Consider the following 18859-nt stretch of genomic DNA (forward strand, 5'->3'; position numbering starts at 1 on the left):
TTGCTGAAATATCCCCAGCCACAATCAATTCAAACTGGGATGGGAGACTTGAGAGGGAAAGATTATGATTGAGCTCAGTGCTCGCCCATTCTCTGTGTGTTGTTTATACACAAACTGACAAGTGGCAGAGCTCTTTTTCTAGGCCACAGACACTCTTCCATGTGTCAGCTGATGCAATTATCTGCAAGATGTGTCTTCACCAGCAGAACAAAAAACTGAAGGGAAGTCCTAGGACTGAAAGGGAAAATCAAAACTAGTTCAGCTTGTTTAAACTACATGACTTGTTACTGAAAGATGCAAGATGCTCCAAAGTCATTTCTCTGTGACAGGGGACATCCTAACTGCTCCCCACTAACAGTCACTAATAGTACATTAGAACAGCACACACTGTCCTGAAACTCTTCCAAAGATATGATATAAAGTATGTGTGCTATAAGCAAACAACAACAAAAGCCTCAAGAGTCAGAGGTGAGAAAAGAATTTGTATGAGCAGTTTTTATTTACACATTGAAGGTACTGGAGTTTAAACCAGCACTTTTCTACAGATAATCTCACACTCACTGGAAATATATTTTCACTCTGTCTCTCTCCTAGCTTACAAGAAGCCAAATATCTAAAAATATTACTTTCCTTTTTAGGAAAACTAATGTTACAATTAATCTTTCACTTGTGAGTCCTTCTTGAGAAAGCTGCAAGGCACTCTACATACATCACTTGACCACCTAAGCCCTTAGACAGCAGGAAAGCATCAGGCCCACAATTTAACTGCAAACAAAAAGAGGTGAGTGAGGATGTCATCAGACAAGCTGGCCACTGCTAAAAGCAGTAAACCAAAGAGCCATTAACAACCCTCAACCTTGCAATGCCAGCACTTTTTTTACTTCGAATAAAAACCTTGAAAAATCTGATGATGTTGAAATAACAGTGGAAAATTCAAGCATCAAATTTTCAAAACCTAACAGTGGCACTGTAAGTAAATTCCAATTAACTAAAAAATAAAATGCCAAATTTGAGTATTTTAGCTGATTACACTTTTTTTTAATGGTAATACTTTCAGGTGATAGAACTTATTAGCTGCTCTACAGTTAATACAGACAAGGGTGCTTCATATGCTTGACTTGCTTCACCATTAGGTAATTCCATGTACTGCATTAAACTCATGAACAGCGTGCTCTTCTGGTACATTTACACTTTAGAAGAGCTGCAATTGCTCAAATCACAACTAAATTTGTCCAAAGCAGAGGCTGAGAGCAGGCTTTAAATAAGAATCCATTTCGTTACAGGTGAGCCTCCATTTCCATTAGTTTAGCAGAGGCAACAAATGTGAGAAAGGATAATTGAAATGACACCAAGTGCTTCCAAGTACTTTCTATTACAAATGATTCTGTTTGAAACTCCTCATACAGACTGTGGAACCAATACAGTGCTTTGGATGCAAGACAGTGTCATCATCTATGAGAATGAATGATGCTAAACCAGTATTAACTGTAACTATAAATTCCCCTTGCTTTTCAAATGAGTGAATGTTTAAAAGAATTAAAGTTTTACTCTTATGTGAACTTTTTTTCCCTAAAAAGTTTTCTATTTTTCCTGCTTCCTTTTCAATGTCAACATTTTGGCAAATGTCCAGAAAACACTACTAATGACATGAACAGCACTGTCTTCACTGAAAATACCAGTTTCTAATCTGCTGAATAAAAGCCTTCTCAGTAATAACAGCAAATAATGTTTTAAACTTATTGAAGGAAATTCTATGAAAAAAATTAGTTAAATATAAATGTGCTGTAAGGACTCATAATTAGATTGGTGATCCCATGGATGAGAAATGTTAGTGAAGTCTGTAACAGAGCTGATCAGAACATGCAAGGAATTCAAGACATGCAAAATGGTATCAGGTTAAAAATACAGGAAGAAACTGCTTTTTACATCACTGGAACTGCAATGAGGCTTTGCAAACTTGCATAACTTTAAAACTTTGCACATAGGATAAACTGAGCTTTCTCTCCATCTCTACACTGGGGTTGCAATTAAAACATGTTTCTTGATCTGGAACATATTTAAAACTGTAGCATTCCTTAGTCATTACATTTGCCACAATTTTAAGATGTATTTTAACTGAGTTCCTAACTGTGTAGGTCCCTGTAACCAAATATTCAAGTAATTGTCTGGGTACACAAAAGCACTAGGAAGGGTCCTACTGCATGTGACCATCTTTGTATTTATAAACATCCATCATCTCCTCTAAACTTTCTTTGATAATTAAAAATGTACTTTTCCTCATTTGAACTCCACATTTAATGCAGTATGAAAATAAAAGCTTGTGGTTTGAGTTCTGTTTGAACCATGCTCAGCAAGACCTAGAGCTGCAAGTGTCTGAGGTCCATATCACTGCATCAAACACAAACTACAGAAACCTGGAAGGAGCTGCTTTGATCCCAACAGGTCATTCCAAGGATGCTCCTGAAATGGCATTTTCAGTTCAAGTTACAACAAGGAACTAGATGTTTTAATAAAATGCCAGTAACCACAGCAAAGCATTCTCCACAGCAGCAGGAATAAGTCATCTAGGTGATTTTTGATAGAATTCCCCTGGGTAACAAAAAAACCCCAAACACCAACAAAAGTGAACAAGTAGCAGAAAAACATGCCACAGTACCACCATTTCCATTAAGGACAACAACATTTATATCTGTAATTAATGTTACCAGGGACTAGAAACTAAAGTAGGATGCTTAAAGCATTAAGAAAAGACAGATGGCATCTTTACATTGTTTAATCCATAAAAAAAACTATTTAAGGATATAGACTCAAAAAGTCCAACAGTAAAAAATTTCTTTGTATAGGAAACTATTTAGTATTTTGTAATGTTCAAAAAAAAAATCAAGATTATAATTTCAAAAGTGTCCACTAGATGCCTTACGTCCCTCTTAATTAGCTGCATGTCTATTAGCCAAGACTTTCTCTTTTAACCACAGGATTGCATTCTTGCAGTCTTTATAACAACATCTTTCATCAGCAGCTTCATGTTGCAAGCTGAACCCCATGCTGGCCCCAGAAAGTGAATGACAATCAACATTTTCTTGGTCAAAAGCCCAAAGAATAGGAAGAAACTTGGTTATTTACAGATTTTAAATAGAAAATATTTAATTCTTCTGTACCATCTATACTTATTCTGGCATTTTGTTGTTTTTTCTTCGCCACCTTTCTGTAAGCAGACTGCACAAATTATATGAATACATTATTAAATTTAAAATGTTAAATAATTCTCTTAATACATAATAATCAATTATCCTTTACCTGAATGCCAGTGAAAGTGAAGGCACTGCTTTACTTTCAAAAAAGGAGTGAATTTTTAAGTAGCTAAGTGTATAAACATTTTGTATTCAACATGAGCAACTGTAATCCTGTCTGCACAAATACAGCAAGTATGCATGAAGCTCCCTGAAAGGAAATTATCTGACCTTGTATACAAAAAGGCCAGGTAAACACCTTTTCTTATTCTGTTCATTCTAAAATTGTAATGATTGTTTACCTCTACCCACATTCTAACACTTGGTTGAACCTGCATATCTTCTGGGGGAAAAAGAATTCAATCTGCTTTTAAAGATTTTAAGTAACAAAATCCACAACGAATTTTTAGTAATTTTCACTAAAAACCTACACTTTATTTCCTTTCTAAATTCCCCTAATTTCATCCTCTGCTCACTGCATCCTGTCACACCTTTGTATCTGCAGTGTAAAGAATCTCCAGCTGGCAGAAAACCTTGGACAGCAGCAGCAGACTGGGATTTAAATCCCTCACTGATTTCTCCAGGATAGAACAGAGCTTTCCTCAGGCTCACAGAAGGCAGAGCTGCCTGACCATGTATCATTGCTTCCTGCAACTTCACCATCAACCTTTTCCAATCTAACACGTATTCAGATACAAAGACAATAAAAGTGGACAGAATATTCCAGAATTGCCTAAACTAGGCACATATTACATGAATGCTATTTTCTAGAAGTCAGAGAACTGCATGGGCTCCTGTCAAGTCAGTTATCTATCACAACCTCACACTTCTCTCTGCACTTTTCTATTTATTAATCCTAAACACCCACAAAATCTGACCAAACAATCACAGAGGTACAAATTCACACTGAAGAGCATTGAAGTGATTATTCTAAATGAGCCCTGGTTACTACACACTCCTGAGTGCCTATTTACCGGTCCAATTTTTGTGTCACCAGCAAATTCAGCTGCAATTTGACATTTTCTTCCAGACTCCTGATATAAGAATTAAACAGAAATGGATAAAGAAAACATTCTGCACTATCCAGCAGTCTTCCTAGCATTACCAATTTATCTAGTGAAAGAACCTACATACATTTTTCTAAATTGTGAATTATTTTCATAAAAGTTAATAATTTCCCCCCCCTTCACTTTAATCTCTTTCCTGCCTTTTTGCTCTCTGGTCTACTACACAGAGCCATCAAGTTACTTCCTGTGCAAGGGCAAATTTTTTGAGCAGCTAAATTAGAATCTGTTAACCACCTCTCCCAACTGCTCTGTCAGCTCACATGGCTCTGGCAGAGAGGTGGCAGGAAAGGCTCAAAGCTGAGATAGAAAAGGAGAAAGAAAACCAAAACCAGCCACACCCCATGTTTGATAGAAAAAAGAGGTTGATGAATTACTAAGATAAATTATTAACTAGCACCTCTGCTGGCTAAAAGAGACAATTAACTGTTTCTCTTATGCAGCACCCCTAGCAGGATTGGGCTGAATTGCTTTTTCTGATAAAAGACAAGAACAATTTCCAGCATCTCGACTGGCTCTGTGCTATGTTTGTTTTGCAAGTTCAGCTTGAAACTTTCCACGGTTAAACTCACAGAAATTTCTTTGTAAACCCAAGTTGAACCACTATAAAGTATCTTTAACTAAAAACTCCCATTGTAATGATAATTGTGGTAATTACTGTATGAATGCTGCTGACCACAGAACATTATGAAAGTTCTTGGTTTCCATGTGCCAATATCTAAAAGAGGAACTGGTTTGTTTATAATTTATGAAAATTTGTACCAAAAAAATGCTCATTATTTAATAAACTAAAATTACAAATTCAAGATCCAGAATTTTACAAACTATTTTAAATAAAGTTGTGGACACAGCATGAAAGTATCCAAAAATAGCACATGGGAAACATAGTTTATATACTATAAATATACAGTGAAAACACTTAAAAATTTAATTGAAATTTAAGATATTTGAGTTAAACGTTTTCTTCGAAAAATGTGTATTTCCTCATTTAACATGTAGGAAATGAGATGACAAAAAAAGACACTGAGAAAGGCAGGGAAACAGGATAGTTATTTTTAGACATCTAAGGCCAGCCTCATCTGCTGGAAATAATGGGATCAGCCCAGAGCAGGTGAAAGGCAGCAGGGAAGTGGCTGAGCACAGGCACGTACTGGGCTGTGCTTCAGGTGCTGCTGACACAGTGACCCCAGTGCAGCCAGCAGGGAACAGCAGCAGCCTCTGAAGGACAAGAGGCAGCTGCAGTGCCAGCAGCACACAGAACTGGAGGAGATGAAACACTGGAAAAAGTGAGAGCACGGCAGGATATTAATAAAATAAGTTTGTTGGTGGGTAGGAATCCTGAGAACATGACTGCACTAATGGGGTTTAAAAAACCAAGAGCAAACCCCCAAAGGAAAATCCAGACGGCTGTACCAGAGTTACACCACGCAGAGAACATGATGATGAACATGTAATCATTCAGAAGCACAAATAATAAGGGAAACATGAATGCTACAAAGTAAGTGAGGCTGAAGTACCAGGATTTGGCTAGCAAACGTTATCCCAAAAAGGAAGTAGAAGGAAAAGTCAAAACACAGTACAAACATCATCACTCTGGCCACTCTGAGGAATTCAAGTCTGTCTCATCAAGAGGGAAGATGACAAGGACTTGGGAAGAACCTAAGGATGAAGTTCTGCCTGATTTAGCAGCTCACTGCTGCCAGAAAAGTAAGGAGCTTTACCCTCTACTGTTTCCAGATACCCTCTTCCACCACCATTCCTTGTTAGCTCTTGACCTCCATCACCTAATTTAAATCACTAACTGGCAGAAAACTAATTGAGTAAAAAAAGATCAGTGAATCACAAAAATCCACCACAGAAGGTTTGTAAGTGGCAGTCAGCATATGGAAAAATAGAGTAAAGACCAGCTTCCCTCTCATGAGCTCCTAACCACAAAGATCTACCAATCATGAAGTGTAAGAAATTCAGCTGTGCAGGGAAGAATCACAAAGAAAACTGAAAAGGAGAGATATTGGAGAGAACTGGAGAACAGAAGAGTGTGCATCACAACTCTAAGAGTTGTTCCACTGTTCTGTAGCACAAGTTTCTCGAGGGAGCACAGGCAGGCTGCTGGGAGTTCTGAGGGAGATGAATTAGGGGAACAAGTACATTATACACTTAATTCTTTTCAGAGATTCCAAGCGCTGGAGAGAACAAATCATTTCATGAAGAAACAGAACACTTCACTTTGGCTCCTAAACATCTGTGAACAGCATGTTTCACACTGGCACTGCCAGCACTGAGCACACCAAACAACAAACACTGCTGGTTCTGTTTTCCTGCTGCCTTGAACCCCATCAGCACAAGCATTATCCCAACCTTCTTAACTTGGCTTCTGGAAGTCTCTGCTACAATGAATCTTTCCCCTCCCTGACATATTGAAGGTTGAAGGCTGTAGCACTTTTGCAGCTAATTAGTGGGGGCTCCCTTTCCAGGCATGAGAGTAGTGCCAAGAACTCCACAGAAACAACTCAAGTGCCACATGCTAAACATATTCTGCAATAAACTGCACAGAATTGATCCACATTTCTATTTGTGAACAAGCTGATAGACATGATTAAAGTTCTACTATAAAACACATTTGTCACACAAACATATTTATTACAAGACAACCTGAAAGCACAATTTTGAGGCAAACAGAAGGGAAAGGCAATTTTTTTATCTTTAGGAACAAAATTGCTGCAACAAACATTTTTTCAATTGGCAAGTCTAACTATTACCCCACCAAAATTTTTTAAATTAAAATTTTAGTGCCAAAAATAAGGTGTAGATAAGACTAACCCAGTGCACCGAAGCTACTTTTAACTTCTTCAACTCAGTAAGCCACTCTCAATGTGGGACTTCTTCAGATCAGTTCTAAGTATAAAATGTATTACTACACTACATGTCTGGTAGAAGAAAAACGCTGAACATGAGCAGACACAGCACCACCACACACCAAATGAAGTGTCCCACTAAGCTCAGCTTGCCAGACTTTTTGTTAGCCAGCTTGGAAGAAAATGTAGGTTGTCTATGGCGAGAGAATGCTGCTTCAGCAGTTCAGGATGAATTTCAAGCCTGTTCTCTATTTTATCTTTTGTCAGTATAATGTATTCAACGCAATAGAGAGCTGACAATTTAAATAACTACATTTTAAAACAAACGAAGCATTGATGTTAATGTGTGAAAATGGTCCCAACCCCTGGGAGTCCTGGTTCCCACCATTGTTTACTCTGACAACAGGATATAATTGCTTACTTACTTGGCAGCAAACTTTACCATCTGCTTGCTTGCATGCTGTCCCACAGCCACAAGAGCCTGGATATTAAACTGCTGCTGACGCAGGACTAAGAAGCACTGCTTCCCTGAATACAAAGAGAAACAACACAGGTGTATTAAGGACAAGTTACTCGAGGGCTTTGTGAATGAGAAAAAACTCTTTACTACTTAAATATAAACTGAGCTTTTAAGACTGTGCATCTCTCTCTCATTCATCATTGTCCCCCCTCCACAAAGCTGCTTCAAACTTCTCAGCTGTGCATGTACACACAAACACAACCATTGAGATAAATTAAATAATTGTGTCTTACATCTATAAACATTTGAAAGGTCCTTTTCTAAAAATAACAGTAAGCCTTCCAAGATAAAGAATATTTAAACAAAAGAAAAGCAACAAATCATAACTTTTAAAGTAACTTTTCCTTCAACTGCAAGAAATAAATCATACTTTTCCTTGTTTCTTTGCTCACAACTACCTCAAGTCTAAACTATTTTTAAAGAGGTTTTTTTCTCATCTTCTCAAATCAAAGCTGTAGAGTTTACAAAGCTGCTCTGAGAGAAATGGGCTTGATTTTGCACCACAAGGACTAAACTAACAATGTTCATTCTATAATACACCACACATTCAGAATGAAGGGGAACAAAAGGAGTATTGATTCTAGTGAATGACAAGAACTTAGAAGACCCAATTAAAAATTCCTGTAAGAGCAATTTATTCATGAACAGCTTAGGGAAAAAGAAGTTAATAGGAATTAATAATAATATACAAAGAACATAGTGCATTTTGTTGACTTTTAAAATGGGTATTTCCAAGTCAACAAAGATCTTTCTAATCTGTTTAGCTGACAGTTATGATCATTTCATACTTCTGCTCACATTTCTAATAATCATTTATTTCTTAACTTAGTTTTAAGGAAATATGGTGATTTTAAATGCTTCTTTCTAGGGAGAAATTAACAACAAATGTTTCACTGGTGTACCAGTATCTGGTAAAGGCACTGATATCAGTATCAGTAATTCAAGAGTATCAGAAAATAAATGCAGAACCCTTGAACACAATCTCATGGAAATAAAAGCAAACATACAAAACCAGTACCAAATATTATTAAACTTTAATTATATTTATTGGAAATGACTAATCTTGTCCTACAACAAAAATGCAACAAGATTAATTACACATTTTCAGAAAACAGAGTACAACTATTTCTGTATTCCAGAGGCTGCAATATCCAATATGATACAGATACATGTATTTCTTGCAGGCAAAGATTAAATAACAGATTTAAATTAGAAAAATACAGGCTGTGTTTCAGATCCAGCAAGTCAACAAAGAAAGTACAATATGATGAGTTTCTTTAGATAAGGGACTCGTATCTCACATCTTTGACATCTCAGTGCTTCTTACAGTGTGGTTGGATACAGTATTTCCTAGGAGATAGTATTTGTCTCATGATTTTAGTCACAAACAATTTAGCAAAATACGATCCAAGTTTCAGCACTGTTCAAGAAAAAGATGCACAGCTGAAGGCAGCTACGATGTAACTCAACTCTAAGAGAGGGAAATAATGAAATGACCTGTTACCACAGAATAGCTGGGGTTGGAAGGGACCTTTAAGGGCCACCCAGTCCAATCCCCTGCAACAAGCAGGGACATCCTCACCAAGACCAACTTGCTCAGATCCTCATCCAAAAGTCTGGTGGTTGTACTTAATCCCAAACACTGCAAGTCTGATGAATATCTGCATTATAAAAGCACTCAAATGTCTTTGCCATGAGTAACAGGAGCTGTTTCCATGAAGGAAGAGGATGTTTTGCAGAAGGCAACCAACTTGTAATCACACAGAAGATAAGTGATCAAACGGACCTCACTCACAGGGCTGGCTAAAATATCCCAGGCACAAAGATTAAAAGAGGGAAGAGAACTTTTCCTGGGAGAGCTGAAGGCATTCAAAATAAAGTATCAAAAAGTCCAGCCATAATCAAATCTAGCTCATGCTTAGAAGCCTTTCCAGATCAAGAGATGCAAAAAAGGAAGCATTTGAGTAAGAAAAAATTTGGACAATGGGATCTTCTCTATGTGTTTCAAAATACTTCTGTGGTGTTTAGGTAAAAAGTACAGCACCAAATTTACCCACTTTCAACAGTAAACTACTCTAAGTTCCTACTATAAAAACAATACCATGTCTCACAAGAATGCTTAAAAGACAAAAAGTTTTAAAAGAAATTTGGTTAAAAGCATCTGACATGGTAAAATGAATAGAATGTTCAGGCACGGAACAAATAAGAGAATTCCATCAAAAATAAGCACATCAAGCAAGCAGTAATCCACCATCTGTGTTGGATGAAAGTACCAAATCACACAAGACCTTATGAAAGAAAAGGATATAAGGAATTAACATGTACAAAGAGTAAAAAAATGTTGGTTATATAAATTAAATGATGGTTACATACATTTGCCAGCAAAGAGAAGACTTTACATGGTTTATTATAAAATCTGGCCCAATCTTTAAATTGCTCTTGGTGGAATTCTTATTTTCAGATGTTTCATAGACCTTTGGATTAATAACCCAAAATCTATTTTCAGGTCTAACATTCTGCACAAGTCCCAGCTGCCTGGCCAAATCCAGACCAAATTCCCAAGGGCTTTTCAATGATAAATGTGATCAGTAGATTAGGCTGGCTTTAAAATAAGGCCAGAAATAACATTTATTCAATCCATGATACAAACCACAGGGCCCTGTGCACTTTAATTTTAGTACAACCCACAGAAATTCCCAGCACCCCATTCTTTACACATCCTTCAGTTCATTTCCATCAGACTCTATGAGTGACTTGCTATAGGAGACAGCTGGAATCTGCAGTTGCTCCCATTAATTTTTTTTGGTTTATTGGTCAGGACCAGACAGGGTTAAATAAAGGCTACACTGGTTATTTAGGAGTCAAATTCAAGTTTCTGAGAAAAACTAAAGCTTGTTTTTGGGAAAGATTTTCCTGTTTCCTGCAAGGCTTTCCTTTCCACAGTGGTAGGAATAGTGCCATGTTGTGTGTGGGAAAGGCTAATATTACTTTTTACTCTTAAACATTTGCTTTTCTTGTAAGATTCTTTCCCCAAAGCTTAAGTAAACAAGCATATGGCATTCCCTAGCAGCACTCCCTGAATGTCAGAATTGTTCTGTGTTGTCAGACCAAGAGGAAACAAGAGACACTATCAATAAATTCAGATCATTCATGCTCATGATCAATTCCTTTTGCTTTCATTCTTCAGGTTGTGTTAAAGAGTTTTGAAAATAAGCACTTTTGTTTCATCAAAAACAAAAGTGAAGGATTACAACAGTTTATTTAAAGTTCCTGTATTTAAAGTACCTGTTACAGAGATATTACTGTGTTTGATGTAAATGTATCCATCATACAAGATCCCACACATCAATGTATTACAGAGAGCAATCAACAACCACAGAACTTTACATTGCTTTCAAGGTCTGCACAGATACCTGCTTCTAATATCCTGAATTCTGTTAATAGCCTGAACTCTTCCTACAATTGAAAAAAAAAAAAAAAGCCATAAGGATACTCTAATTTATATATGGATGATAGTAACAACAGCAACATTTAAATCAGACGGAGTGCCTTCTGTCTGAACAACTTCATGATGTAATGACCAAGGCTTTCACAGCTTTTGGAGCTGACAATTTCTTTAATTAACTGAGAGATTTCCATTACAAAATTACTCGAAATCACAGAGGACTGCTTAAGTTTAAAGATTCTAACACAAATTAAAATGTGCATCATGTGTATATATTGTAATGCAGTTCCTTATTTTAACTGACTCTCATTAAGAGGGGCATGTTTAAAAAAAATGAATTCTCAAAAAGAGAAATGAATCTGGTATCTCTGTATCTCTGATGATATTCTCTACTGGATTCTTGCCCCTAATTTGCATCATTCCCAATTTTAAGACTACTGTTAAGTTTCATTTGTGAAGATAATTTCTTCATGCTTTTTTTTTTTTCAATTCTTGGAAAGACAAGTTATTTATATCTACAGAGCTGCCAAACATAACTGAAACCAGCACAACAGTTGTCAGCATCTGATGTCAACTGCAAAGGCCAAAGCCTATTGAAGTTTGCATATGGCAACCTGGTCTCCAGAGGGAACTTGTGATTCCAGGGAAGAAATATGGCTGTCAGACAGCCAAGGGTGACAGCCCACACTGCTGAGGATCCACAAAAGGGTTTCCCTTTTGTCTTGCTAAAGAAAGATGATGTTTCTTATTTTAAGTCCAAATTGATATTATTAGATACAGGTAATCGAAAGTAAGAACTCTGAAATGTTAACAGATTTTTGTTTCCTGTCAAAGCAAAGGTGTGGTGAAAACATACACGTGCAGCAAAAGAAATATGACCTGTCTGACAACAGGCACACTTACAATACACGTATGCTTTACTGTAGAAGCTTAGAAGTGTTTTATCTCACAATAAATAACACCTTAAGGAGAATTATGACATTTTAAAATTACTATTATTTACAATTGTCCATAGATTATTTAGTAATACAGTAAAAAAAAATCACTTTAACTACAATAATTGATTTCTACACAGCTAACACCAAAATCTTCTCTTCCCTCTTGGGTAAAAGAGAGGTGGAAAAAGAGAAAAGAATCAGTCAAAGTAACATTGAAGCAACCCTGAGTAACCAGGTGGCAAAGTTTTCTTGAATGTAAGACATAAGCTACAGGTCATGAAACCAAAATAAACATTAAGGTTGTACTAATGAAATGAGGAAATAAAACCAGAAACCCTGGAGGCCTCTCACCTTTAGCTCTGCTGGTGTGAACTCTGCCACGAACCCAAACCTCTTTATCAGCCTTCTCCACTGTCAAGTCTTTGATGCGAACCAGAACTCGATCTGAATTACAGAAAAAACACACACCTTAAAACAGTTCCTCACTTCAAACTCCAAATGCACTTTCTACCATTGCTATTGAAAAATTGATAATAAATCCAAAACATTGGGCTTTGTATCAACAGCATAACCGACTTACTGAAAACACACAAAATCCCATTTCCTTTCTTAGTGACTTGTTCTTGATGCAGTAGCTTTAAATTGTTCATTTTTGACTTCCACAGCAGGGTCAAACTGCACTTCACCAACAGCAAGGCTCACTGCAGTTCACGGATGGCAGAACCCAGCATGACTAAACTGGTTTTGATAGCACTTCACTGTGCTACCTGCACTTATTAGTGTGAGCCTCTGCTGCCTCAGGGATGTGTGCCCTGCTGCACTGGGCAGGGTCAGAGCTGCACAGTGAACCCAGCCAAACAAAGGCTCAGAGGGGACAGGACTACTCTCTGCATCTACCTTACATAAGTAGGATTAATATAACAGTAAAGTAACTATTATTTAAAATAAAGAACAGAAAGAAACCACATATCAATGTGCACTATCAATTAAAAAATACTTACTTTGATTAAAACATCAGCATTTTGGAGCAATTAGAGTATTACTGTATAAAATGGCTAACATCCATTTTAAAAAAAATCTCTTTGACAACCTGATCAAGCACTACCATCACTGTCAGAGGCAGGACTTGATCAGAAGAACCCTTCAAATCCAAGGTAGCTGCAAAGCTAGATAACAACAGGAATTGCATGGCTTGGAAAGCACAGATTTTGGATAGCAAAGGGGACAAAAAAGTTATCAAGGAAAATATCTCTAAATAAATCAGGACTAAAAATTTTATACAACCATTACATCCTAATAACATGCTAGGTGCATGCTGGTATTCGTGGCATGATTCTTTCCTCACAAACTTCTCCCATTAAATTTGCTAAGACACACTGTAGACTTTTCCTGACAGAACTTTTCTAAAGTTTTGGAAAAAAAACCAACAACTTTTGCCTGCTCCAGATTACCATCTGCTGCTCTGGACTCCTTCCTTCTGTCTCTGAATACCAGTCACAGCTTGCCCTGCAAGCCTATTATTCTGCACTGGGATTTTAGGGGATTGAAAACTTTTATTAGCTTATGTCAGGGCAATGCAGTTCTTTCTTCACACACACATATCAAATCCAGAGCAGAATGGAGGTGCACAGAGAAATGTGACAGGAAATTGACTCAAACATATTCATACAGTGCGTATGTGTGAGTGTGTGTGGGGCTGCTGGGGAAGGGAGAAATGGGAATAAAGATGTTATCATTTGCCAGCAATTTCTGATATTCGAACTTTGTGTAGAACTATAGGAAACATTCAACCATCACAATCCACAACCTTCATATTTCTAAGAGTTTGATTAATTCAGACAGTTAAAATTACCTCAGTCAACTTGAAACTGTATTGTTACAAAGTTAAAACATTTTCTAGGCAGAAGCATAAAGACAGAATGAGGTGTTACACCTTTCATGGATCCTCAGTGTTTCATGAACCATCTGCATTAGATAAATATTTTTTAAAGTCTTCTGGACACCTAACAGTTCATATTTCACTAAGGGTAAACAAGACATATTAAACACTAGAATTGTTATATGGATGAGGCTGGGAGGAGTCTCTGGAACTCCTCCCACCGAGGGTGGCATAGAGCCAGCTGTCCAAGATCATGTTCTGATGTTTTTTTAGTATTCTCAAGAAGGGAAACTCTTCCTGAGCAACCTGTACCAAACCCTGGTCACCCTCACAGGAAAAAAAAAACCTCCTGATGTTCATTGTGCCCATTGCCTCTGTTCCTGTCACTGTGCTCCACTGCAATGAGCTGGATGTAGCAACTATGCCACTTTGCTTCCTTCCTCTGACACTTCCCAAATCCAGTTCTTTTTTCCCTTAATGTACAGCCCAATGTCTTCTTTTTCTCTCAGAACTCCAACCTCTTCCAAACATAGGAGGAGAGGATAAAAGTCCAAAAAAACTGTGTGGAATACATAAAACAAAAACTTTTTCACCTCCAGACCCCAATCCCTGCCTGTCACATCAACCTGTTTACTAAGATAATTTATCCTGCACCATGGAATTTAGAACACTAGGATCAATATTTGTGCTGTCTCTGTGTAGTGCCAGCATCTTCAAAGTACTGGAAAAATTTGAAAAAGAGAAGGCAAGTTTGACATAAAAACCTGAAAATCAAAAGCAGTATTAGATGAAAGCAGCTTCCAGGGAGGGGATGTGAGATAATGGGTCTGAAGGGAGAAAAAAGGAATGGCCAAAAATGGAGTTTTACTAGCAAACATAGCCTCAAGCTAGCAGGAAGGACTTAAAGACCTGACATGACAGGGGGCAAGAACATCAGATAGCCAGGGCAGCCAACATAAATAGAAGAAAGACTTAAGTGGGCCAAGAAAGAAGGCACAGGTGTGTGTGAGCTCAACAGAGCCAGGTGGAGAAACAAAGTTGTGAACCTGACAAAGTTTCAATTTGCCTGCAGAGGAACAAGAATCCAGCAGCATGGCAAAAGGACAATAAGCTTTAAGCTTGGAAAGGAAGAGTAACTTGTTCTGATCCCTGTAAGCTGGGTGAGTACCCTGTCCAGCCAGTGGTTCCAGGACAGTGCAGTAACTGCAGTGAGCAGAACAGCAGCACTCCTGCAGCCCCCCCGGGCTGCCAGCCAGGGCTGTGCTGGCTCTGCTCACACTGTGCTGGCTGCACACCCCGTACCACCACGGGCTACTCTGAGCCAGGAATGGCAGGGGCACCCCAGAGCCCCCACACACACCACAGAAACAAAATGAACACACTGCAGATAGATGGGAACACACCTATCTGGGCTTCTCCACCACTCCCTGTCCCAAGCAGCAGCTCCTCCAAGACACCCAAGGCAAGCAGAACACTTTGGGGAGCTACTGATGACAATATCCCACCCTCCTGTGAGCCCTTTGGCAAGAGCCCTCCCTGGCAGGAATTATTGAACCTGCAAATAAAAGTGCATTAGTCTCAAGGAAGAGACTAGGCTGATCTTCAGCTTGTTTGTTATACACATTTTGTTCTTTATCATTACCTAATTTTGGTGTTCTGGAAAACCACTTTCTAAAATTACAGAACAGCAGAGTGCCACAGATTGCATTTTAAGCCAAATGGAAAACTCACTCAACATTGTCCATACACTGAAGTTTTTTTAAACAAGGATGAGAGGTCAAGGGGACAACACACCTAAATATGACACTCAGCCTTTTTCATATGATTTCCTTTAGCCTTCACCACTTTCCTTCTCAACATAGATTTTTCTCCAGTACTTTTGAGTGTTTCTTTTGAATATGAGACAGTTGGCATTCCTCCATGAAAGCAGGACTTGATCTGCCATCTCAATTTGCCAGCTCAGGTCCCACACACAGTTGTTTGCTCTGGGATGCAAACCCAGGAGAGGAAACACAGAGCTGGGCTGCTTCCAACGTGATTTCAACTCCAGCTCCCTTTCTCTGGCAGCTAGAATGGATTTTATTCAACAATCACTGCTAATGCAGGCTCTGCTGATTTGCTTGTCCCGTTACATTCCTGGTATAAAACTCCCCTTCAGTTGTTTCTACCCTGTGAGTGCTTTTGTGACTGCTTCTCCTCCCTGCATTTCTCTGCATTTCCCCTCCTAAAGGGGCATCAACCAAAACAACCACTCAAAGGAGAAAGAAAAATCACCTAATCACAGATGATATTACTGTTCTACATTTTACTATGAGGAAGTTACAAGAAGCCAGTCTGTTCCTTTCCCCCATTACCATTTCATGCACTGAATTTAATCCAAAGATTAATATTCCATGGGATATTGGCCTGGGAGAATGTTCTCTGGTCACTAAGTTTTCCTGAATCCCAATTCCCCACCAGGAGAAAATCAGGATTTCCTGAGTTCAGAGTGGCATGGCTGATAAAACCCATAAATATTAATATCCAATATGAATGGATTTGGTGCCCATGTACAGGAGAAATGGCAGGCTGCATAAGCAGACACATCATACTCAGACAGCACTGCTGTAATCAGTCACAGCAGAACTTACTCCAAATGCAGAAAAAACCTGACATCTCAGCACTCAGTACATTATAATTAACAATAATTTTAAAAATAGTCTGCAGTGATGGACAGGCACAAAACTGACAAACTGTTTAAGGCACAGTCCAGGCAAGGGCAAAGACTGAGATTCCTCCCAATCCACAATTGAGCTCCAATATTCAACCAAATTTAATGATTTTTTTTCTTCCCTCCAATCTCAATTTCCTGCTCTGACTCATGTCCACGACCTCCAGTCCAATTACCACACACCTTCAAAGCCTGGCCTTATCTTTCCTACACCCTCCCATGAAGCAGATTGAAGCTGTGAGATTACACAGCCTCCTTTTCTCCAGCCTGAAGAAGCTCAGCTCCCTCAGAAGCTGTGCTCCAGCCCCCTGGTAGCTCTCCACTGGGCTGTTACAAAATGTTAATGCCTTCCTTGCACTGGAGAGCCCAAAGCTGGACATGGCACTCCCTGTGTCTCACAAGTGCCAAATGTATCCCAATAAAGGGGTAAATTGCCAGTGGGATTTGAATGGAAAAGTTTGGTAAATGATTTCTCAAAGAAGTACTGAAGATATTTGGTAGGTAACTTCTTTTTTCCTTTTTTCCCACCCTCTCTCTTGCAAAAACTTTTTTTATTTTTCAACTGACCTGGTTTCTCTTGGGATTGTATCATTGATGACACTCCATATCTTTCTTTAGCATAATCCTAGAATGGAGGTGAGAAACATATATCAAAGAAGCACACACCAAAAAAACTAACATCATCACAGAATTAACTGAAGGAACACAAAATAATTAGCAATAATATTTTTAAAAATGCATTTTGGACTCATAAGAGATACACAAGGGAGAGAAGACAATTCTGCCCTCAATGAAAAAAATAATTCCAGCAACTGCAACCATGCATGACAATCATTGCCTGTTACACAGAGAGTTAGTGTGATTATCTCTACAAAGAGCCTACTCCTCAAAAAATATCTGAGCCCTATGTTAGAGAGATTAAATATTTCCTTCCCATCTTCAGGCACACTGAAGTGTCAGAGGCCAGAGGAGCTGAACTGTTAACACAATCTGCCAGGTAAGGCATAGAGGAAGGCAATTTTCATCAAAATATCACAGTTCTGTTTTCCCATTAATTTCCAAACAAAACCCCTTGGTTTATTTATTTTATTCTATTCAACACATGAACAAAAGTTCCCACTAAACACTTTATTTGGGGAGGGTCTTTGCTTGTCTGCTTTTGATGAATTGTGGCCTATTTGTAACTTTAGGGGAGCCTCCAATACTTGGAATTCCTTATCGCTGATGCAACAATAAGCACAAATTACTTTATAACAAAATGAACTGACGCTCGTTGTTAGTACTTTTTCTTTGAAGAAGCACGGGCCTACAGTTTTTCAGCACTGCTCTGTACAAGGCAGAAGCACCTGCCAGGCCAGCAGGAGCCCCTGCAGAAACCTCGGGCTGGGGAGGAGCAGCCCAGGTGTTTGTGGGGGTTTCAGAGCTCTTCAGGGAATCACAGGGTGGGCCCGGCGAGGGGGGAGTGGGGGGACAGGCAGGGTAAAGCCAAAGGCAGCTGTGCCCCCGGCTCGGCCAAACCGGGGCTCGGCCAAATCCAGCCTGGGCCCAGCCCCCCCACCCCGGGGAGCCTCAACAGCGCGCCCGCCGCGTTCCCTGCGGAGACCCACATCAGCCGCCGAGGAGTCGTCGTTCTCCGAGCGGCGGTCCTGGCCCTGCCCGCGGCCGGCGGCGCTCGGCATCCTGCGGCTGCCGGTGCGGCCCTCACGGTCCCTCACGGTCCCTCACGGCACAGCCCCGCGCACGCCACGCCGCTTCCGCGCGCCCGGCTCTCGCGAGAGCGCCGCGCCTGCCCCTGCACCGCCCGGCGCCGCCCGAGCGTATCGCGAGAGCTGCCCCCGGCACGCGCTGCCCGCGGCGCCCTCAGGGCGGGCTGAGGGCGGGGCTGTGTCCCCTCAGAGCCGGCCCTGCCCTGCCCTGCCAGCGGAGCTGTGCTCCCCTCACAGCTTGCCCTGCCCTGCCCGCGGAGCTGTGCTCCCCTCACAGCTTGCCCTGCCCTGCCCGCGGGGCTGTGCTCCCCTCAGAGCTTGCCCTGCCCTGCCCGCGGGGCTGTGTTCCCCTCAGAGCCCTCCCTGCAGGGAGCCGCCGCCTCCGCCATCCCGGCGAGTGTCGGTGCTGCCAATCCCGCGTTGATATGCTGAGGTGAATGCTGCTGGGCTGGGCAGGGCTAAGGCAGGGTGGGTTTGGTCCTCGCTCGCCCTGCTCCACAGTCCATCACATT

At 39.9% G+C, this 18859-nt stretch overlaps 1 protein-coding gene across 1 annotated transcript in view; it reads right to left on the minus strand.

Annotated features, from left to right (window-relative positions):
* Window positions 1-18387, minus strand: part of DARS1 (aspartyl-tRNA synthetase 1) — a 36683-nt gene extending 18296 nt beyond the window's left edge. The window contains exons 1-4 of the mRNA XM_059476437.1: window positions 18249-18387; window positions 17209-17266; window positions 12404-12496; window positions 7575-7677 (exon numbers count right to left, since the gene is read on the minus strand). Coding sequence (XP_059332420.1) covers window positions 7575-7677; window positions 12404-12496; window positions 17209-17266; window positions 18249-18320 — 326 coding nt within the window. The 5' untranslated portion in view covers window positions 18321-18387. The remainder of the gene's footprint in view (window positions 1-7574; window positions 7678-12403; window positions 12497-17208; window positions 17267-18248) is intronic.
* Window positions 18388-18859: the final 472 nt, after the last annotated feature.

Source organism: Ammospiza nelsoni, chromosome 7, assembly GCF_027579445.1.
Source record: "Ammospiza nelsoni isolate bAmmNel1 chromosome 7, bAmmNel1.pri, whole genome shotgun sequence".
Lineage (NCBI taxonomy): Eukaryota > Metazoa > Chordata > Aves > Passeriformes > Passerellidae > Ammospiza > Ammospiza nelsoni.